The sequence below is a fragment of the Astyanax mexicanus genome, chromosome 18 (assembly GCF_023375975.1).
Source record: "Astyanax mexicanus isolate ESR-SI-001 chromosome 18, AstMex3_surface, whole genome shotgun sequence".
Classification (NCBI taxonomy): domain Eukaryota; kingdom Metazoa; phylum Chordata; class Actinopteri; order Characiformes; family Acestrorhamphidae; genus Astyanax; species Astyanax mexicanus.
In genome coordinates this window covers 44,729,344-44,753,385 of record NC_064425.1, presented here as the reverse complement: position 1 = coordinate 44,753,385, position 24,042 = coordinate 44,729,344, and the positions used below count along the sequence as shown (strand labels likewise).

The 24,042-nt window shown below is 38.1% G+C and overlaps 2 protein-coding genes across 3 annotated transcripts in view; both read right to left on the bottom strand.

Annotated features, from left to right (window-relative positions):
- rxfp2b (relaxin family peptide receptor 2b) overlaps positions 1–9,592 on the bottom strand; it is a 52,840-nt gene extending 43,248 nt beyond the window's left edge. Inside the window, exon 1 of one of the 2 annotated variants that reach the window (XM_049467344.1) lies at positions 9,158–9,592. In XM_049467344.1, the coding sequence (XP_049323301.1) occupies positions 9,158–9,269 (112 nt within the window). In that variant the 5' untranslated portion in view covers positions 9,270–9,592. The remainder of the gene's footprint in view (positions 1–9,157) is intronic. The other variant, XM_049467345.1, reaches the window with a different exon arrangement.
- Positions 9,593–17,557: 7,965 nt separating this feature from the next.
- Positions 17,558–24,042, bottom strand: part of b3glcta (beta 3-glucosyltransferase a) — a 128,543-nt gene continuing 122,058 nt past the window's right edge. Inside the window, exons 14-15 of the mRNA XM_022668772.2 lie at positions 21,311–21,455; positions 17,558–18,596 (exon numbers count right to left, since the gene is read on the bottom strand). Coding sequence (XP_022524493.1) covers positions 18,432–18,596; positions 21,311–21,455 — 310 coding nt within the window. The 3' untranslated portion in view covers positions 17,558–18,431. The remainder of the gene's footprint in view (positions 18,597–21,310; positions 21,456–24,042) is intronic.

Below are 24,042 nucleotides of genomic sequence, written 5' to 3'. Positions count from 1 at the left end.
CCAACCACTGCCCCGACTCTCCTGACCAGCTCCTCCAGCCGCGATGCATCTCTCCTCTTCATGTTGCCTCCCCAGCACACCACAGCGTAGAAGAGAATGCTGGCCACGATTGATTGGTAGAACATCTGCAGAAGCTTCTTACAGATGTTAAAGGACCTCAGTCTCCATTATAACTACCATCAGGCCTGGCAAGAACTCCCAAGACTTTGGCATGTGGGAGATAAGAGAAATAAATATTGTATGGCAGGAAAAGAAGGTTTATCATGGACTAGGGAAGGAGCATCATTGTTCAAAAGGAGAATATCACTGGCCAGAAAATGCACATCAATGGCCAAGGAAGGAACGTCATTGGCCAGGAAAGAACTTTTACTGGCCAAGAAATAACAGCCCTTGTCCGGTAATGATCATCACTGGCCAATGATATTCTTTCCCTGGCCAGTGATGATCCATTACCGGACAAGACAGTGAAAAACATTGGCCAGGGAAAGAATATCATTGGCCAGGAATTAACAAATTTGGTCAAGACAGTGAAAAACATTGGCTGATCAAGCAGTATTAGTGGCCACAGTGCTATAGTGATTCAAAAAGGCCAATAGCTTAAATTCAGAGACAACCTTCAAAACTGAGTAAAAACCCTTTCTGACCCTGCGTTTAAAAGGTTTAAAAGCTTTTTAACCCTTTCATTCTTGTGTATCCTTGCACTTAATGCAGATCGAGACCTGTTGTCCATTAAAATAGACATTAATTGACCAATCAAAAAGCAATATTAGCCCCGCCCACTACTCTGGAAAGTTTAAATCTGCCCGATGAAAGTAAAACATGGCAGCATCCCAGCTCATGAGGCAAAATAAATATATTTTTTCTATCATATATTTAGTTTTACTGCACAAGGCTGATTTGTGTGTGAAATAAAACAAGTCATATAAAAGTTATATAGGATAAAAATAATGTTAAACAAAGTATTTATTTTAAATAATGTATTTATTCTTTATTTAATTAATTTATTTACTAAATATTTCTGAGTGCATTACAGATAGAAACAGCATTTTCTTTCATCAACGGAACATAATTCATGTCTGAAAGGGTTAAACCAAGAGAAGAGTATTAATCTGCAGGACCCACTTTGAATAATCAGACCTCACTGCAATTATAGACAGACTTAATTAATATTAAACATCGATAATACCCTTTAAAGGGTTTAATCCTAAATTATTTGCCAAGAAATGTGTAGCCTTTGAACTCTGCTGGTTTTAAACTGAGTAAATTTCTTTTTTTTATTTTCTCCTTGGTAGTCCTGCCACTGTTTGAGGTGAATTATGTAACAGTAGAAATTTGGCACCAAACTCCTTCAATTTCTCTGCTATAATTATCATTCCAACCCGGCTGATAAAAAAAAATAAATTGCCTCCAGGACTCGAGATAAGGACTTGAAGGTTGGAGGCACTTGTTAGGTTTAGAACTGCTTGTTAAATCCAAAAAGAGGAGCACTTTCCTTCAACACTTCACATCCCCTTTCCTCACACCCCTCAACAGCAGGGAAGCCTTCAGCTCTGGAGTACCTGGGCCTTTATGCTGCAGAACTTTTAATGGTTGCAGCTGTAATCAAATAGTCCACAATCAGGAGCTTTTGAAGCTCTGACCTTCTGAAAAAGTTTGAGATTGATGGTTTGGCTGGTCTACAAACTTTATTAACTCTCTTCAAGCTAGACCATCAGTATGACCAAGCTTGAGCAAGCTGGTTGACCGCTTTGAAGACCAAGTTGTCAACTGAGATCAAATGGATCAACCAGCGAGACCAAATTGTGGGTCAAAGACAGATTGGTCATCCAGCATAATCAGCAAGATCCAGCGAGAACAATCAATCAGGTTGACAAAGTATGACCAACTTTAACAAGCTACCATGGTGTTCAGACCTGTCTCTGTGAGTTGAGAAGTCTGACTGCCTGGTGGATGAAGCTGTTGCAGAGTCTAGTAGCGGAGGCTCGGATGCTCCTGTATCTTCTGCCGGACCGCATCAGAGCGAAGAGTCCATGTGAGGGATGGGTGGGGTCGTCCACAATGCTGGTGGCTTTGCTGATGCAGCGTGTGGTGTAGATCTCGGTGATGGTAAACTAGTTAACCAGTATAACCAAGATCTCGGTAAACTAGTTAACCAGCATAACCAGGATGACCTGCATCAGCATAATTGCTGACCCCCATGACCACACTGTTCGACAGCTATCTTACCAGTACAGGCTATGTTTTACCTGCATGACCAAATTTACAACCACGTTGACCATCACCCAGGATCTTAGACCAACTAAAACCAGCTACCAGCAACATTTGGTCTCAAAGTTGTCAGCACAGTGATCATGTATGTCCTGAATGAGTTTAAAGAGATGGGTTGAACTGCTCCCTACCACACAATCATCACTCACTAAACTCTTCTAAACTGTTCCTTAAATTCAGTTCATTCATAATTCAAAAAGAATAAAGTGAAGTTAAGCAGATCACCACAGAAGGGTGAAGGTACTGAGTTCACTGAAACTCAAGGGTGGACAGTCCCAATATTGGAGACGTTCGTAATACAAAACAGATTCCAGATTCCTCACACTCGCCACACATCAGCCATCCCGGCGCCACTGTGGACAGGAGTCCAGGGGCCAGGTCCCGAGGTGGAGGACTGCCGTACCTCCCCTCAGCCAATGACTGAGCTAAGAAGAACAAGGTTACCATAGTAAGTATAAGGAAGCATTTTTACAACATCAAGCTAATTGATGCTATTGATGTCGCTATTAAAAATAAGGGAAGCCCACCACAGCTCCTCTGGACCATGAAGACCACGGACCCACTTCTGTGGGGAAGAGCACATGCAACAAAATGTGTTTTTGCTGGGTAAGGAGACAACTAAAAATTAAAGAAATACAAATGATGACTGTCAATTGACATCGATCTGGGGCTCCATGCAAAATCTCACCTTCGGGGGTATCCTGAGAAAGGTGAGAAATCAGCTTAAAACTACACGGGGGGAACTTGTTAATGATCTCAAGGTAGCTGGGACCACGGGCACCAAAAATGATCCATTATGATTATTAAATCACAATCACCATTTTACAAAAAATATTGCAAAAATCACAGCTGCTACAGCTCTGGAAAAAATGAAGAGACCACTTCAGTTTCTGAATCAGTTTCTCTGATTTTGCTATTTATAGGTTTATGTTTGAGTAAAATGAACATTGTTGTTTTATTCTATAAACTACAGACAACATTTCTCCCAAATTCCAAATAAAAATATTTTAGTCATTTAGAGCATTTATTTACAGAAAATGAGAAATGGCTGAAATAAAAAAATAAAAAAGATGCAGAGCTTTCAGACCTCAAATAATGCAAAGAAAACAAGTTCATATTCATAAAGTTTTAAGAGTTCAGAAATAATCAATATTTGGTGGAAAAACCCTGGTTGGTTTTTAATCACAGTTTTTTTAAGCATCTTGGCATCATGTTCTCCTCCACCAGTCTTACACACTGCTTTTGGATAACTTTATGCTGCTTTACTTCTGGTGCAAAAAATCAAGCAGTTCAGTTTGGTTTGATGGCTTCCTCTTGATTATATTCCAGAATCACAATCAAAAATCATATTTTTATATTATTTTTTTTCTTTAGGTTTTTAGGTTTGGACCAAACTGAAACATTATCTTACCACTGAGCCATTATCACCTGACTGATGGAGTGAGTGAGGGCAGCAGAGACAATCGGTTCTACAGGACATTTGGAGCTTGTTTAGAGTGAATATTGGGTTCCACCTTCCTTTTTAACATTTTTGAGGTTACTGTGGTTTGAGTGCAAAAATACAAAACCTCACATACTGATTTATATCTATGCCCTAATCTGTGCTTTGATACTATCTGATTGTGGAGAACCACAGACATTACTTTGAAAGTAATAGCATGGTAATAGCATTAGTCTTGGCAAAAGACTAAAGGACTGTAGAAAAGCATGGATATGGATGGTTCAGCGTTACAACTTCAAAAATGAAGCTATACCAGAGGTTTAGGACCTCTGCTGTTGATTGGTCGAGGTATGGTGTGTAGACAGTGTAGCTTAGTGCATCCTCATTCAATGATAAAACAGCTTTTTTCATCTTATTTTACTTCTCAAAATTGTATTTTTATGTCCAGTGTTTAATTCTAACAGTTAATGTTCCCTGTGCTCGTATCCTGTCATATTAATATATATATATATTAATATAATATAAGTGTAAGATTGGGAAGATGATGTGCTTCAGGCATGTTCCTCCTTTACAAAACTTTTATTTTGTTGTTTTGTAATTTAAAAAAAAAGTACGATCAGCTTAAAGATCTCCTTCCAATAAAAATCCTCTTGTTCTTGTGTTGTTGTTTTTTTTGTGAAAGAGACAGTGGGTCTTTCTGAGTTGTTTATGATGCTGCACATGATGAAACTCTTCCTCATCCTCTTCCTCATTGTCTGCAGTAACTAGTAAAAGAAAATATCCAGAAAAACGAGTCGATCAGAAAAAGCACCGTGTCTACATCAACCCGTGAATTAGTATTCATGGCCCGCCCACCTCAGCTCAGGACCGCCCACAGGCAGAGCTGAAGCCGGGCTGCAGCAGAGCCGACAGTGTCTCTCATCAGTTTTCACCAGCTATTTAATGTTAGCTATCTTGTGTAAGTAACTGTAGGTTTAAATCGGATCTCCAATTGATTCTGCGTTTTAACGAGACCTTTTAAAAGGATTTTATGATATAGAGCGGACTCTGGGGCTTCGGCGTGGTGAAACTGCCCAAACATTGATTCACCAAACCTGAGGTAAGAGTTTATCAATGAGTGACGCTGAGAGTCTGACATTAAGTGTTAACTTTACCAAGCACTTAGTGCTGTATCTTTATAACTAAGGCTCTATCTCTTGAGTTTTAGAGCTGTAAATCTGACTGTAAGGGAAGGCAGGTAGGTATTCTCTGCTGCAGTGCTGTTAGCTAATCAGAGGCGATATGTTTGCATGTATAAATATTCATGAGCAAGAGCCGAAATCCTGTCCTTTTTCACTAATCCAGCGATCTAAAGCAGGGCTAAATAGAATTTTTTGTTCACAAAAAATGGCTCACATGGTATTCATTCATACTAGAGACACAACTAAACATTTTTAAATGAATAAAAAACGGTAGAATGAGATTTTTAAGGCTATTTGGGAAGAAAAGATGAGAGAGGATTCAGGAAGATTCTGCTGGTTGTAGGAAGTCAGACCCCGAAGGACTTTAAGTGAATGAGGAAACTGTTCCCAAGACTTTAGTTATTTCATAACCACACAAAATCTCTCACATCTGGATGGCAGTAAAACCAGCAAATGTTCAGCGAGTTGAGTGTGTTAGATTCACTTTTCCAGGTGTGATCGTTCCAGACGAGAATAAACCCATCACGTCCCTCCCATGAGTTTTACACCAGTGAACTCAATCTCTCAAAAACCGACAATGACAAAAACGGAGGATTATATCTATATTTCCTCAATTTAACCATGGATTTGGCCAGAGATACATATCACAAATCATTGTTTAAGATTTAATATCAATCAATCAATCAATCAATCAATTAATTAATCAATAAACCTTTATTTTCATTCGGGAATACATTGAGAGTGACCCTCATTTAAAATGCCGCCGAGCATTTGCAGTATAAATGGGAATTAAAACATAAAAAAAATAGCAATAGTAAGGAAAAAAAAAATTAAAAATAGCAGATAAAAGAAACACAAAATTTAAATCTACATTTATTATAGATAAATAAAATAATAATATATGTATATAATAAAATATGTATATAAAAAATGTAAAAATAGGAAATTCTAAAAAGAATTAGATGCTTCACAGATAGGTTAGTGTTTTCCTTTCTCCAAAATAAAAATATATATATTTTTTTGTCTCATTCGCACACAAATAATTCTTCCAACAGCCTTCTGGATTGTCCATTTGATTTCATCAAACTGCAGGTGAGCCTCTGATATACCTGTTCGCCTATTAATCGACTGTTTGTGGCAGAGACTGTAAAAAAAAGATGGACGCCGTGTCTCCGTTCCCATTCATTCAATGAAAATTAAGCCAAAATCTTCCGCCATGTTGGCGATCCTGACACCCGATTCTGCGCAGTAGAGTCCAGAGGAGGGAGAAAGACTGTGGAGAGACCGCCTACTCATTTAAATAACCCCGCCCCTGAGGGCTGCCTCGAGGTCACAGGCTGCAGAGCGGGGCGGAGCGGAGCTGACGGTCTGTTACTGGTCCCGCCCATAAGCAGCCCTTTTACAATAACCACACCTTTTTTGAATAGAGCTGAATAACGTTTTAAAAACTAATTCTGTGGGGATATAAAAATTTAACAATATAAGCAGAGGTTACACTAGCTGCTGCATTTAAATAAAGGAGGTAGAATTACAGTATATTAGAAAAAAACGTGATTGAGAGTTGTCTGTTTTGCCATTGAAACCTATGGGGATGGTTGGAGTTACACAGCTTTCTGCAACCGAACAGCAGGGGGCGCCCGACCTGTGGTGGCTTCATTTTAGAGAGACGATGCTCTGTCCAGCTATACACAGTCTATGGTTTGTGGTGACAGCAATGATTTTATGTACTGTTATATAATCAAGATGATGGAAGAAGGATGATCACAAGCCATCAAACCAAACTGAACTGCTTGAATTCATTTTTGCACCCGGAGTAAAGCGGCATGAAGTTATCCAAAAGACTGGTGGAGGAGATGCATATTTTTTTATTTTTTTATTTTTTTATTAAAAACCATTTGGGTTATTTCTCCAAATACTGATTATTTCTGAACTCTTAAAACTTGAATAGAAATATGAACTTTTTTGTTTGTTATTTCAGTCATTTCTCATTTTCTGTAAATAAATGCTCTAAATGAGAATATTTTTATTTGGAATTTGGGAGAAATGTTGTCTGTAGTTTATAGAATAAAACAACAATGTTCATTTTACTCAAACATAAACCTATAAATAGCAAAATCAGAGAAACTGATTCAGAAACTGAAGTGTTCTCTTCATTTTTTTTTTTTTTATGTATTTCGTCCAACATTTCTGAGACGATCTGGACCTCACTGACTTGGGACACCTGGGTTTCCACACACTGTTGATTAATTTACGCTTTCCAAGGTGTGCAGACCTGCTTTCTAAGAATTAAAGCCAGTGTGTCGATTGGTTGGAAATCTCTCCACCCCCCTGAGGCGATATTTTTGATCGTAAATCAGTCGGTGCACCAAAACTCGATTACAAAACCGGTGGTTAACCCGTTCCCCACCACGAGAACCCTCAGGCTGCTCCAATACTCCAATAAATGATCACATCTGGAGATCAGACTTCACTTCCTCTCCGTTTCAGCTCACAAACTCACGAAATAACCGCTTTAAATCAAAGCCAAGACAACAAAACAGCTGAGAATGATTAATATTTATGATCAGGAAAACGGCAGAGTGTCATAAAAGCAGACTGTTTTACCCATGCCTTATTTCTACACTAGAAATATGGAACTAATGCATAAATAATATATAATAATAATAATAATAATTACTATAAAACAATAGGCAGCTCACACAGCTCACATAGCTTATATAATGAAACATGAAGGTGCTATAAACAGTTCTTTAGACGATGTTGTCGATAAAAGCACCACTTTTGATATGTTTTTGAGTTTGTTGGGAGATCTAAAATCATTTACATGGATTGCCAGTTCTTTAAACCTTTATTTTGAATATTTTTCACAAATAATTATGATAAATACTGTCATTTTTTATTCTAGCACCATGCTACACTAGTGATATAATGGTCCTTTAATAGCATAATAATGCAATTACACAGTAATAAACTTTAAAATAAGGCTACTTTATAAAGGGTTTGTAAATAGTTTATAAAGAAGTTTATTAATTAGGTTATAAACCATTAATACACAGTTACAACACACATATAAAAAAAAAGACAAATTTCCATTCAACCTCAGATCTTTTACCTAATTTATCCAGTTATCAGTCAGCATTAACATTTCTGTTAATAACTTTATTCATTAAACTATTACAACATATTAAATGACTAAACTAAATTGACTTTTATATTATTTTATTTCATATGTTAAAAATATTATTGTCACTGTCGCTCTTTCTATTTATGTGTTGTAACAATGTTCTTAACAATGTTTTTTTTAAACTATTTAGAACTTAATTTATAACATTAATAAACTTCTTAATAAACTATTTATAAACCATAATTTTGCATATATGCTATTCTATTTCTGTGAAAGTTATAATGTTATAATGTATCATAAACAATAATATAATTCCAGGGTAATTCAGTGTAATCAGTATATATTCTGAAATGAAAGTTTACAGATTCTACTGAATGTGTGGATTTAACTGATTATTACTTATTTTAAATGTAAAAATGTGTAAATTGTCCTTGACATACGGCATTTTTAAATTGTATAATTATTTATGTTTACATGCATGCGTTAATTATTCTACAATTATAGCTTTGTGGAAGTTTTCTTGTTGCATTACATCATTTAATTTGCTACATTATTACAGTATTATTATTATTATTATTATTATTATTATTATTATTATTTTATATACAAATGTTTACATATTTACTTTTACAGTGTCTGCTGAATTTGTGAAAGTTTAACATTGATTTTGTTGCAGAAGGATATTTTTGTGTTAATGTGTAAAATACTTTTAATGGATGCAGATTTTATTATATTATTATGTTATTATTATATTTAATCCCCTGCCTGTTCAGTAATACTACTGCTTTCAATATAAAAGTACTGCTGCTTTAAGTAATAAAATATTTCATTATTATATTTTATATTATTTTGGGTCCATATCGCCCAACACTAACGCATCGCTCAGTGGCATCACTAGACATCCCCTGCCCACACACCCGTTCCTCATCCTCCAACCAGCTGAAGAATCAAACCATGAAATGTTACTACTGGTAAAGCCCACCAGCACCATTAGCACCAGTTCCATCACTCTCAACTTTCAGGAGCTCAAACAGCTTCTTCAAACACATTCAGCAAATACCCAACACTGGATCTACCTGACCAGGTGTCTCCCCACCTTCACCCCCCTTCACCCAGAACCAGTACTCAGACTGGGAGTCTTACCTTTAGCTGAACTGATCCACAGGAGGAGAACAGCGGCCATCAGAACCCCGTAATCCATGCTGAACACCACGCTACCACTACCTCCCAGTAATACCAGCACCACTACCATCATCCACACAATCTCTCTCTCACTATTACTCTCTCACACTCACACACTCACACTCTCTCTCTCACACTCACACACTCACACTCTCTCTCTCACACTCACACTCTCTCTCTCACACTCACACTCTCTCTCACACTCACACTCACACTCTCTCTCTCACACTCACACACTCACACTCTCTCTCTCACACTCACACACTCACACTCTCTCTCTCACACTCACACACTCACACTCTCTCTCTCACACTCACACACTCACACTCTCTCTCTCACTATTACTCTCTCACACTCACACACTCACACTCTCTCTCTCACACTTACACACTCACACTCTCTCTCTCACTATTACTCTCTCACACTCACACACTCACACTCTCTCTCTCACACTCACACTCTCTCTCTCACACTCACACTCTCTCTCTCACACTCACACACTCACACTCTCTCTCTCACACTCACACTCTCTCTCTCACACTCACACTCTCTCTCTCACACTCACACACTCACACTCTCTCTCTCACACTCACACTCTCTCTCTCACACTCACACTCTCTCTCTCACACTCACACTCTCTCTCTCACACTCACACACTCACACTCTCTCTCTCACACTCACACACTCACACTCTCTCTCTCACACTCACACACTCACACTCTCTCTCTGTCACACTCACACACTCACACTCTCTCTCTCTCTGTCACACAGACTCTCACACACGCTCTCTCTCGTTCTGTCACACACACTCACACTCTCTCTCTCTCTGTCACACAGACTCTCACACACGCTCTCTCTCGTTCTGTCAAACACACTCTCTCTCTCTCTCTCACACACACTCACACTCTCTGTCACACACTCTCTCTCTGTCAAACACTCTCTCTCTCTCTGTATCTCTCTCTGTATCTCTCTCTCTGTATCTCTCTCTCTCTGTATCTCTCTCTGTATCTCTCTCTCTGTATCTCTCTCTGTATCTCTCTCTCTGTATCTCTCTCTCTGTATCTCTCTCTATCTCTCTGTATATATCTCTCTCTCTCTGTATCTCTCTCTCTCTCTCTCTCTCTCTCTCTCTCTCTCTCTCTCTCTCTCTCTCTCTCTCTCTCTCTCTGTCTCAGCGCTCTACCAGTTCTCTCCAGTTCAGTAGAGCATCCTTCCCAGTCAGGAATTTCCTCCCGGAGCTCATCCTCTCAGTTCTGAAGCGCGAGCGCACCGCGCGCGGTGACAGACGTCCGCGAGACTCGTCAGTCAAGCGTCATCTCATCTCGTTCCACCTGTATTCCTTGAGGCCCCGCCCACTGTACACCGATTGGCTGAGAGCGGAACTGGGTAGTGTCAGCTGAAGATTACTTATTTGCTGGATCCAAGATTCAATTAACTGTCAGAAAGCATGAATGTGGTTTTTTAAAACAACTTCAAAATTATAATACACCCAATGATAATAAAATATAATAAAAATAATGCAGCAAGAAGGTCACCTGTTGGAATAGAATGAATGAATGAATGAATTAATGGGGTGATGTGTGGATTAAATGAAGCTGCTCGGCTGTCGCTCCAAGTGTCTTCCACTGTATTATATAACATCACTGACAGTTGGCTGTGGAATATTTAGTAGTGAGTAGTGAGGAAATTTCACGACTGGACTTGTTGTTGCGGAGGTGCTGCATCCTATCACTATAGAGAGAGCCTGAGACCCATTCTTTCACTAATATTTGTAGAAGTGTCTGATGAAGACGTTCCTGGGAAACCCTTGCTGTGTGTGGGTGAGGATTATCGAGCATTATCCTGCTGAAAAATAATAGTTGAAAGCCCTGCCATGTAAAGCAAATCATGTGGCCACAGGATGCCCTGCACATATCACTGATTATTAAGCTTTGGAGGAGTAAAACTGTGTTCTCTGGAGTGAAGGTCATCCATGAAAGTTCAGAATTGAGGACGAGGTTCTCTAAAATCTAGTAGGAAGTTACTCCAAAACTCTTTTGTAGTTTACACCTGTAGTTGTGAAGGTTTCTATGATCTGGATCAGTTGATGAGTTTGTTCATTTGAAGCGTTTCTCCCTCTGTTTGGTTTGGTTTCACACAGGTATAAAAACCTAAACGCACCAAAATTCTCCAAAACACTCCAATAAACCACGCAAGCACATCAGAGTCTCCTCTGATTGGTCAGAGCTGTCTGGAGCAGGAACAAGAAAGTAAATATAGTGAGAACATTCTGTGTTTTAGTGCGTATATCTGTGCAGTGTGAAGCTGCTTTAACACAGAACTGGAGTCGCGTGGATGTGAGCAGTGAGCGCTGCACATACAGTGCGCTCAGTGTGTAAACAGCATGGAGCAGCAGCAGAGACAGCGTTTGTTCATAACTGTGATAATTAGCATTATCTGGCTCATACATCAGATTAAACTGAGCCTTTTCAGCAGTTAAGCTCAAATGAAATGAATATATTTGATAGCTGGGTCGGATCAAGGCCAGATCATTGTTCTCACCACAAGCGAACTGAGTGTGATCAGTGTTTTCACACCTGCTCAATCGAACCACACTAAGAGTACAAACCGTTCAGAGTCTGTTTTAACTGAAACAATTAGTGCTGGTCTAAAAACGCCCTTAGAAAAAACTATTATTGTACATTTAATGAGTTACAAAGAAAAGCCCCCAGCTGAAGAACCTGATGAATTCTCTTTTTCTAAGTGCCATCTGTTGGGAAAAAAAAATTGTGCAAGAACTATGGCAGAATTATGTGCGATCTATACTCACTCTACTGTGTTCACTTATAATTTATTGACCTGTTTACAAGAAAATGTGTCATCCGCTGACTAACTGAATGTCGCCACTGGGCTAACATCAGGCTTAAGAGCTTTGTTCAAGGACGACACAATCAGACTGGTTTAGGGCTTTGGGGATTTGAAATGGGCAGCATGACGCCGCCGCAGGAACTGCGTGAGTCGCATCGCTGCAGGGGAAGGGGGTTGTGGGATTGATCCTCACTGTGTTCACTGACTGTGAGGAGTTCAAAATGTTCTCATTTTGTCTGTGCAGGTTTCCTCTGGGACTCTGGTGACATCTAGACTCCCTTAAAACACACAGAAGGTGATTTTTTTTTATTTATATTTTGTATTTTTTTAGACACAACTTTAACATCAACGTTATAGCATTCACATGCACAATTAATTTGGAGTCAGTAACATGTTATTATTTAGTTATTGTTGTACTACTTTTGCTGTAGAAAAACATGATAGAAAGTTCTTACTTTTCCAGATATCCAGAAATTTTATCAGTTTGTCCAAAAACCCTTCAGACTGGGTGATACAGGGCATAATTTACCCTGATACATCACTTTTTACACTGTAATCCAGCTCAAAGTAGACGTGTGAAGGTGTGCAAACCTTGTAAAAAACTATAAGAAATCATTTCATTTAATTTTCTCTGTTTTTCTTTTGATATTCTACGTGGCACTGTTTTATTAGAACTTTTAAAGTCGGTGGGGGATCAAATACTTATTTCCTCCACTATACATATATATATATATATATATATATATATATATATATATATATAGCATTATAGGATGTAAACAGTGATGTTTAATAAGCTTCTTATTCAGCTCAATTGCTTTAATTGAAGTGAGTGAATATCATTAAAAAAAGGTTACTTTATTTCAGTAATTCAGAGCAAAATATGAAGAGTGGTCTATTTTAAGTGTTTATTTATTTTTATTTTTTTTATTGATGTTGATTATATATGGCTTACAACCTATGAAAACCCAAAAACCAGTGTTGCAAAATATTAGAATATTATATGATAATATTCCAATTGGTACTTTTGGTACTCAGTGTGGGCAGTGTGCCAAGTCCTGCTGGAAAATGAAATCTGCATCTCCATAAAAGTAGTTTTCAGCAGAGGGAAGCTGTAAGATATGAAGTGCTGTAAGATTTTGGGGGAAAGCAAAACTGCCCTGACTGTAGACTTGATAATAAAACACAGTGGATCAACACCAGCAGATATCACGGCTTTTATTTTCCAGCAGGACACTGAGCATCAAAAGTACACATTTTTCACATTTTTTAACTTTTCATTGATAGACTCCCTGTCGCCAGGCCTTACACTGCACAAAGCATCCGGTACCATATGGACACTTGTATTCTAATGTATTAAGCTCCTTATGATACTATAAATAATTTCCTCTAATTTTCAGCAGGTTTACTTTTACTTGCTGTTTCTCCAGGTTTGTGAGATGAGCAGCTCCTCAGGCGTATCCAGGCAGGAAGCCTTGTATCGTAATTAATTATTCAGCATGAAATGATATAAAAATCCATGGTAATTAAGTTGTCTGTGAACTGTACTCTGTGTAGATTTAGCGGACTTGTGTAGAACACTATGTATTCAGCAGGCCGGGCTGCAGCAAGGAATAGCACCTCGCTAAAGCTAAACGAATTTTTCATATTTTTAAACCTGTAATATTTTCCTGAAATAAAGCTATTTTTATCTTTTCTCGGTTACTGCCCTGAGTCTGCTTCCCAGAGAGCTCAGAATTGTAAACTCAGGGGCGGCTGATAAAACTTTCATTTATGATCTGCTAAAAAAAGCTTTAAAAACTGCAGGAGTGCTGAAACACAAACCTACACACCATAAACCGCACTTCAAACATACAGTATATAATATTTAAACACCCTTTAAAAATAGTTACTCTGCATCTCATAAAAAAAGAAATAAACAACACCAACAAGGTGCAAAAAAATGTATATAGTGTAATGATTAGATGACAGTTGTTTTAAACCTGTGGGCTGCAGAGATATTGCAAGGGGACCGCAGGCCAAAATTATCTTTTTTTTCTATTTTGCAAAGTAAAAATATTATAACTATATAAATAGTTTAGCAAATGTAATTTACAATGTGAAGTTAATTTATAAGATGATCATTTATTTTACCAAGACATGGCCATGGTCCACCCAAACTGACAGATCGAGCAAGGAGAGTACTGATTAGAGAAGCAGCCAAGAGGCCCATGGTCACTCTGGAGGAGCTGCAGAGATCCACGGCTCAGGTGGGAAACAAGTGTCTGGGCTGACCTGTAGTTATTATCTTTGAAATGCGGCTAATCATACACTTTATGAATAGTAAGCAACTGGCTTCTGGCAACTGAATCTGCAAAGTTACTACATAAAATACTGTTTTGCAATAAAAGAAAATTGCAACTTGATTTTTTTTTGTTTTGTCATAATGCTTTTGTTTACACTTATTTATATTTCACACAACATCCTATTTGTTTTTTTTTTCTTAGAATTGGGGTTAAAAACAAGCAATTAAATAAAAATCCACATCAGCATGACCTGTGCAATGTTTGACATTCTAAATCACTTCAGTTACTGCATGATTCCTTATGAGTTCCTTCACAGTCTGGTAGGTCCCTTATCTATTTATTTACTATGTAAATATATGTAAATGTAATAAAATAAAAACAACGATAAGGTGTGTCCAATTTTTTTAAAATGGTACTGTATATCAGTGACATAAGGTAGCCTTTTTAAAATGTAATCCCTTACAGATTACTGGTTACATCACTCAAAATGTAATTTGTAACGTAATCAGTTACATTACTTCAAGTGAGTAACGTAATCTGATTACTTTGGAATACTCACAATATTGTTGTTTTTTTTAAGCCTGAATGAATGTAGCAACCACGTATTGCATATTACTGTTTTATTTTTCTTTACAGTTAACAAATAGATGAAGAAATAAAACAGCCTTTTCAAGCCTTTACTTATTTCATCAAACAATTTTATGAAACACTTATATAAATTGATGATAAAACCATTAAAAAACATTAAAAAACAAACAATGTAACAACAACTGTAAGCTATCTATTTGCAGTTTTGCCACTTTCTGCAGGTGGATTTTTTTTGCCAGGATTATCACATAACCATTTCTTTGACTGCTTTATAAACAGAAATACAGGGCCCCCGTTCAATAAAATAGGACCATCTGGCAGAAGATACAGGAGCATCCGAGCCTCCACTACCAGACTCTGCAACAGTTTCTTCCACCAGGCAGTCAGACTTCTCAACGCACAGAACCTCCACTACCAGACTCTGCAACAGCTTCTTCCACCAGGCAGTCAGACTTCTCAACGCACAGAGACAGAACTGAACCCAACCCCACCCACCACACTCACAAAAAAAACTGAACTGAACCCCCCACCCCCCTTACACACAAAGACTGAACTTCACCCATACAGCACACAGAGGCTGACATGACTTTATTCCCTTCAGCAATATTTGCTGCCACTCTCAATAACCATAAACTCTCTACCTCAGTAACTGCTGTGATTATATATGTTCTTTATTTTACAGTATGCTACACATCTCTGCACCTTATCCTCACTATACACTCTATTATACCGTATCGGTACTGCACTGTCCTGTCACTGTCTTTAAATTGTCTCGTCTTTTGTATTTATTGTATTTATTGTTATTTAGTGTTATAATTTTATAATTTTATGTTGCACTGTCGTCACTCCTGCACTTTATGTTGTCTATTGCTTGTGGTTCTATGTTGCACCATGGTTCCGGAGGAACGTAATTTCACTACACTGTGTACCTGTACTCAGATGTAATGACAATAAAAGCCTCTTGACTTGACTTGACTTGGTCTCACTCTCTCCGGGTGTTTTGGCAGGAAAGGGATACTCTATTTCAGCTTAAGTAAGATTCCAAAAACATGCTGCCAAAATCACAGTCAGCTGGAGACAAAATAAATAATAATAATAACAATAATAATAATAATAATAATAATAAAAAAAAACCATATGAACAGGTCAAGTATGATGCCTAACTGGAATCCATTCATACAACTTTAGGGTATTTAAGGACAAGGTATTGGAAACAGCCCCCTACACACCCCTTCCTGGAGTCAGTCCATCAAACTAAATCACTCATAGTGCTGAACCTATAGGATCTCCAAACCTAGCACAAGCACTCCAGAAAGTAGTCTGAGATGTAGGCATCTGTTTTTAACTATATTTTTATTTTTAAATAAAGCTCTGGTGTGATAATCACAATGTTGCTAAGAAACCGACTACACACTGATGGTGAGGGTTAGTCAGAAAACGGGGACACACCCAATATGCAAATATATTGTGCCGAAAGCCAATGGAAAAGAAGCTGCCAATTTGTATTTGTATTTATTGCAATAAAGATGATATGGTTCCAGAAATGACTGCAAACAAAGGCTGGCAAATGGATGGCATTTCTAATTTAATCTGACCAATTAAATTTGACCACACAGCCCAGAATAAAAAGAGGAAAAATCTGATCTCTGTCACATTAACCTCTTAGGACCATGCATCATCATGCCTCTCATGGGGACATTACATTTCTGCTTCACTGCATCAGGATATTCCATTTTTAAATGTTGACCCTTTGGTGGTGGCAAAATATGGAGGAGACACTGCCCAGACTAGTGATCTAGTGATCACCAGACAACATTACAGTGAACGAAAAAAAAAAAAAAAAAAAAAAACAATAGGGCGAGAATCCCAGTCCAAAGTTTCTACAGCCAGTCCAGACAGAAACATGGGAAAAATAAAAATTCCGTCTATGCTTAAAACTAGTTACTTTACTTACTGTAGAAAGCGACAATTTTGTTTTAGAACTAATTGGGTTGTTCTTGTCCCAAATTACAATAATAGGTATGTTAATTACTGTTAAAATTAAACTACTCTTCCGATTGTTTATTCATTTATTTATTTAAAAACAGAAAAAGTTTTCTTTTTATACCTGTTAGGTCCTACCCAAATAGATGTTCTATAATGTGAACACATACTCTTAACATACCTACCCTTAGTCCTTTTTGACAAAAATATCAATATCGGTATCGATATCGGCAATACTGGCCCTGCGTTTAATTGGTATCAGATCAATATCGAAATTCCTGGTGTCGTCCACTTCTAATAAAAACCACATGTTCATACAGCAATATTTTAGCGAGAATTTTGGCCTTTTTTATTCTTGAGCTCCCCCTACAGTTGTGGAGAGTAATTGGACAGCTGTACACATGCATTTCTGGACAATCTAAAAAAAGGCGTGAAAGTGTTATATAATATAATATAACTAATAATACACAGTTCTGGAGACACATCTTGATTGATATTGATTTGCAGATATTGAGTAGCTGAATTCTGGCTTGAACCCTTCTCCGAACCTTTTGACCCCCTTTTCAGCCACTGGAGCATCAACATGATTATTTTGAAGCTGATATTATAAAGTAAAAATGCTACATCATATTGCTTTAAATAAGGACAAATAGACTGGTTATCAATAATGGCACTTTTATAATCAAAATAATACATAATACAGCTTAAAAGAAAGAAAAAAAAAGTAAATTTCAGAGAATTTAAGGACAATAATCTTGGCCAGAAATGGACGACAGCGTATCATAAATATCTCTCATCTCGCATCTTTTTCATACACACACACACACACACACACACACACACAAAACATATACTAGTGCATCTAAAAACATCATTAAAAAGTTACTTTATTTCAGTAATTCAGTTGAAAATGTGAAACTCATACATTATACAGATGTACTGATCTATTTTAAGCATTTATTTCTTTTATTGTTAATAATTTTATTATGGCTTACAGCCAATAAAAATCCAAAAACCAGTGTCTCAGTAAATTAGAGCATAATATAAGACCAATCGGTAATTTAGCAGTGTGGGCAGTGTGCCAAGTCCTGCTGGAAAATGAAATTTACTGATGATCAGTGATGGTTTGGAGAGTCATGTCTGTCATCTGCTGGTGTTGATCCACTGTGTTTTATTATCAAGTCTAAAGTCAGTGCAGTTTTGTTTTCCCACAAAATCTTACAGCACTTCATATCTTACAGCTTCCCTCAGCTGATAACAACTTTTATGGAGATGCGGATTTCATTTTCCAGCAGGACTTGGTACACTGCCCACACTGCTTTCCAAAAGTACCAATTGGTCTTATACTGTATAATATTCTCATTTTCTGAGACACTGATTAAACGCTTTTTACATTTTCAACAGAATTACTGGAATAAAGTAACTTTTCAATGATATTCCAATTTTTTGAGATGCACTAGTGTATGTTTAAAACAAATTCATAGATCCCCCCCCCCCCCCCCTCACACACACACACACACAGAGTCTTTGTACTATAACTCCTCCCTGTGGTTTCTGTTGGGTCTCTCTGAGCTGGAGTCTGCGCTGTCGCTCAGCCACTTGTTGAAGACGGCTATGGGGTCGATGTTCCAGTGTTTGTGGAAAGATATAGGAGTCTGGTGAGCTAGGAAGTCTCTGGCGTAGTCTTCTGGACGCGCCTGCGGAGGAAAACAGAACAAACAGGAGTTCAGAGAACAAGCAGCATCCAGAGTGGCTCACCGCAGCTTTACTCCACCAATCAGAAGCATGCATTCAATCAGCACAATCAGTACATCAGCGCTGCCCCTACTCTTCATCCGCTCTTCATACTACAACCCTCTGCTTTTTTCTCCTGGTAGTCGAAGCAGAGTTGACTCCAGGTTTTAACTGGATATTAAACACACTGTCCATCAGGACTGAGAGGACAGCTTGTCTCTGTTTGACATTTTCTTCTTGTTAATTAAAATCAGAACAGCACCTGAAGAGGTTTTTTTTTGTAACGTAGCGTCGTGTTCGCTGAAGTGTCGTCTCCGGCATGAAGGACGGGCTGCGTCTGAATAATGATTTGATGCTTTACTTCTCTGATCTGTTGTTAAACGTTCAAACTGAAGGATTTAGTGGATCAAAGTTGGTTTAACCCCTTTAATTCAATATAAACAAATAGACTAGGCCTAGTAATGGGATTTAAAAATTATTGGGTAGAAAATAAGTTGCCTCTACAGCCCGTAATATCATTAAACCGTTCAAGAAATCAGGGGGGATTAAACGCATAAAGGGTAAAAGCACAAACCTAAGATAAATCTCATTGTGATCTCTGATCCTTCAGATGGAACTGGATCAGGAACCATCATTTAACATCAGAAGCAGCAGTTCTTTTTGTTGGCCACCACCAGACACAGCACGTCTACAGATATCTCTTGACATTTGCCCACACAATAGTGGCGCTGTCTCCTGGAAGCTGAGGATGAAGCTGATGATGAAGCCGTACAGGTCCACTGCTGAGCTGAACGATGGAGACTAATAAAGAGCTCGGCTGTCTGATGTGATTACTCAATCTCAACAGAGTGAAGATGCTATGGACAGAGATAGGCTTTTTAGTTATACGGAGTGACAGATTATTTATTTCAGAAACATAATAATACTGAGTAAATACAATTTTAATACACATTTCTCTAATAATTTTATTTCTGATTTTTCCCCAATTTCTCCCAATTTGGATATCCAATTGTCCCACCCCTTTGTGCGTCCCCATCACCGGTGACGCCTGTGACCTTGGAGGATGCGGACGAGCACACGCCTCCTCCGACCCGTGTGAAGTCAATCACCCCTTTTTTCGAGCAGCATCACAGCGCGCTCAGAGGAAAGCACAGCGGCTAGGTTCCGATACATCAGCTCACAGGCGCCTCGTGCCGCTCGGCGCCACCTTGAGTGTGATGGGGAGAGAGCGCCATCTATCTACCCACCCCAGAGGGAGCAGAGCCAATTGTGCTCCCTCTGAGCGCCATGAGCGGGGGTTCGAACCTGCGACCTCCCGCTCATAGTGGCATTATATCTTGAAAATTTAGGGTAATCAGTTTCCCAAATTCAAATCCAGTATTTTACGGACTATAAGGCACATTATGCAACACTACTAAGGATGCTACATCAATGTGAGCAAGAGTGGCCCCAGACCAGCTCGGGGCCCCTAGGCAGCTGATTTTTTGGTTTGCTTGCCTTGCCTATGAACTGCAGCATTCCCGTACAGTACAGAGCTAAACTACTGTTTGTAGAATCTATTAAGCACCGCTAAAGGAGGCTGAATCAAACCCCACATGGCAATATTTGACATTTTCACAAACGTCATCTAATGCCATGGTAATAACCTTTAAAACGGCAGCGAACACATCAGCGCTAAACTCTTCTAATGGGATTCTACTTTCGTTTTCTATTCAGATCCTGGAAACCCTGACATCTGATCTCAGCTCATGACCCAGAATCACTCATTTGGAAATATTTTACCACAGACAAGGTTTATTACTGCTCCGATTCATCACAACATCCCCCAGCTTTCTACTTGCTGTGTTAAAAATGCACACTGAGTGATAAAGGTTTCTGAATTAGCTGTTTATGATGGAGTTACACGAGGAAGAGGTGAAATCCTCCCGATAAGAATTGGAAAAATCCTTTAAGAACCAGTAGATAACCCTGCATGGCTGATTTGACGATAGCAGTGGAGCGCTAAAGTTCAGCAACCTAACTGCTGCTGGTTAACTAGTAAACTTTACAGCATTGAATGCCTCCAGAAAGGGGGCAGATGATGCAGCAATTAATTATTATTCACCAACCCTTAATTCCCCTGTGATGGTGAGCTGAAATGAGTTTTCATTAGCTTTTATTTTATTTTTTCGTTCCACCTTAAATGATGCAGCCTCTGCTGCCTGTTGCACCATTTAAGGTGGAATGGGAAAGTTAGCAAGCTTTCACTCCCCAGTTTACACGGCCAATTACACAACCCACTCATTAGGACTCTAATGATGTCCCCCAACAGCAAGAGCTTGAAGACTAGCACACACCTCCTACCCACCCAGAGAGAGCAAGACAAACTGTGCACTCTCGGGACTCCAGCAGCAGCTGATGGCAAGCTACATGGGCAGGATTCGAAGCAGCAGGATTCTAAGCAGATTGAACACCAGGCTGCTCCAATTTAGCCATTAAACCTAAAATCCCACACTAAAATGATGACAGGTGTTTCAGTTCTATTGTCCAACCCCTGTAGATCTAATGATGATGATCAGATGCTTGAAGATCAGATAAACCATTAGCAAACCTAATTTAAAGCATACTTTTTTGTTGAGGTGGCCAAACTGGGCACAAGCTCTGGTTGGGCAGAAGCTGGTGGAACAGATGTGTTTACCTGGTGGAAAAGGGGGCTGTGGGTAACGGGGATTTGCAGGGCGTTGAGACACATCCCCACCACCATGTCATCAGGAGCATCGTTGCTGTAGCATTTACAGCCGCTGGCTAACAGCCTGCGTACCGCCTCCCTGCTGAACACCATCCTATAATCACACACACACACACACAGATGTAAACAAAAGCAAGCTTGTGTCCAAAAACAGTGACTTTTCTGCTTGATTTAGGTGTTTCTTCACTCATTTTGAGACTTTGTCATTGCTTTTTGTGAGAAATCTTACGAAAATCTTAAGAAAATTAGCTTACCCCACTGGCAGATTTGTTTTGCTTAATATGCATATATTTGTCTTAATTTGCATATATTTTGCCAATTGATTTTTTGCAGTGCAGCAACAACCAAGCAGAGCAGATGGTTGTGTCGTGATGGTTGTTAGCATTCACACTGCAGGTAACACTGGCTTTTTTGTTTATATGTGGGAGAGATTTGTTTTGTCTGGCACATTAATCATCATCATCACCATCATCTTCCTCATCATATCTGAACAGACCACGCTGAACGCAAGGTCAGCATCATGTCGTTACTGTGGTTAAGCCTGTCATCTTCCAACAAGGAGGATGAGCGAGAGAACAGACAGTGAATATGAATATATAAATATATAAATATACACAGCGCTGACCAGTGAGAGAAATCAGTTTAACAGCATGTCAGAATTACAAGTGCATCTCAAATAATTCGAATATCATTAAAAACTACTTTATTTCAGTAATTCAGTTGAAAATGTGAAACTCATATAATATATAGATGTATTAAACACACAGAGCGATCAATTTTAAGCGTTTATTTCTTTTATTGTTGATGATTATGAAGCTTACAGTCAATGAAAACCCAAAAATCAGTGTCTCAGAAAGCAGAATATTATATAAGACCAACTGATACTTTTGGATCAGTGTGGGCAGTGTGCCAAGTCCTGCTGGAAAATGAAATCCACATCTTCATAAAAGTTAGGAGAGTCAGGAGAGTAAAACACTGTGCTAATTTTGGACTTGAGTGGAGTGTCAAACTTTTATGGAGATGAGGATTTCATTTTCCAGCAGGATTTGTTACACTGCCCACACTGCCAAAAGTACCAATTGTTCTTATTATATAATATTCAAATTTTCTGAGACACTGATTTTTGGGTTTTCATTGGCTGTAAGCTTCATAATCATCAACAATAAAAGAAATAAACGCTTAATATCAGATCACTCTGTGTTTAATACACAATTGTTTAAATAAAGTAACTTTTCAATGAAATTAAATTTTTGAAAAACATTTTTGTAGATATTGGGTTAAAAATCCGATTTTTCAACAAAGCAAAATACTCTTTATCTGGTACTCAATGTTGATAATTTCAGGTGTATTTATATTATACTGAGACTAAATAACACACAGCTGGACTCCTGAAGGCAACTGATTGCACTGGACTTTTTTGTTCACAGGTTTTTTCCGATTTTATTTTATTAAAATTTTGAAAAGCATGTATTATTTTCGTTCCACTTCACATTTATGCGCTAGTTTGTGTTGGTCTATCACTTAAAATCTGAATTAAACACATTTAAGTCTGCATTAGTAAGGTGACAAAAAGTGGAAAAGTTTAAGGGGTATGAATAGTTTTGCAAGTCACTGTGACTCAAATATGCAGGTGCTTCCTTCCTCTTCTTTTCTTCGAGAGCAGTTAAGTGTAGTTTTTTCCACCAGGTGTTTTTAATATCAGATAAGATTCCTGGAGGAAACGGAAGTGATGAAGATTTATAGTCTATCTGAGGGAACATGAATTATTACACTCCAGAAATAATAAATAAACGCAAGTGAAAAAAAAAAAAAAAAACACCATATGGTGAGAAAATCTGCAAATACCTACCTTGGTCCAAAGTAAAAATAGAAGTTTTACTTGGAGCATGAATTATTAGAATAAATGATAAATAATGAATTATTTTGAGACGCTTCAAGCTGTAGAGCAGAAGTAGCTGCTCTAGATCCATTCTTTTGGTCATGGTTATAATTAATAATGTATAAATTAAAGTTATAAATATAAAAGTATAAAAATATATTAAGAATTAATATTTTTTTTGTTTTTCCTTTTAAAGTAGACCCTTGGTCGTGTATTTTGGGTCATTGTCATGCTGGAAGACCCAACTAAGACCCATCTTCAGTGGTCTGGCTGAGGCTGGAAGATTCTCTGGGACATTGCCGTGAAATGATTTTGCTTAAAAGGATCTCATAATTTATAAATCTGTCAATCCATTCATCAATCCATCCATCAATCAATTAATACATCTATTATCAATCGCTTATATAAGATCAGGTTGCGGAGGTGGCCCTGTTCATAATTTATCATGTATATATTTAAATAAAAAAAAACATATTAGGGATATTTTTGGTTTTTCCTTTTGGAGTAGACACCTGGCTGTGTATTTTGGGTCATTGGCATGCTGGAAGACCCAACGAAGACCCGTCTTCAGTGGTCTGGCTGAAGCTAGGAGCTCTTCATTCATGATTCTCTGATATGTTGCCGCGTTTATTACCCTTAGCAGAAAAACGGTCTCAAAGCAGAATGTTTTTGGTAAACTGTTTTGCTTATAGGATCTCATAATTCATTAATCCATCAATCCATCCATCAATTAATCCATCCATCCATCCTCAACCACTCGAAATTGGGTTTTGGAAAAAATATATAGTTTTGTAAAATGAAG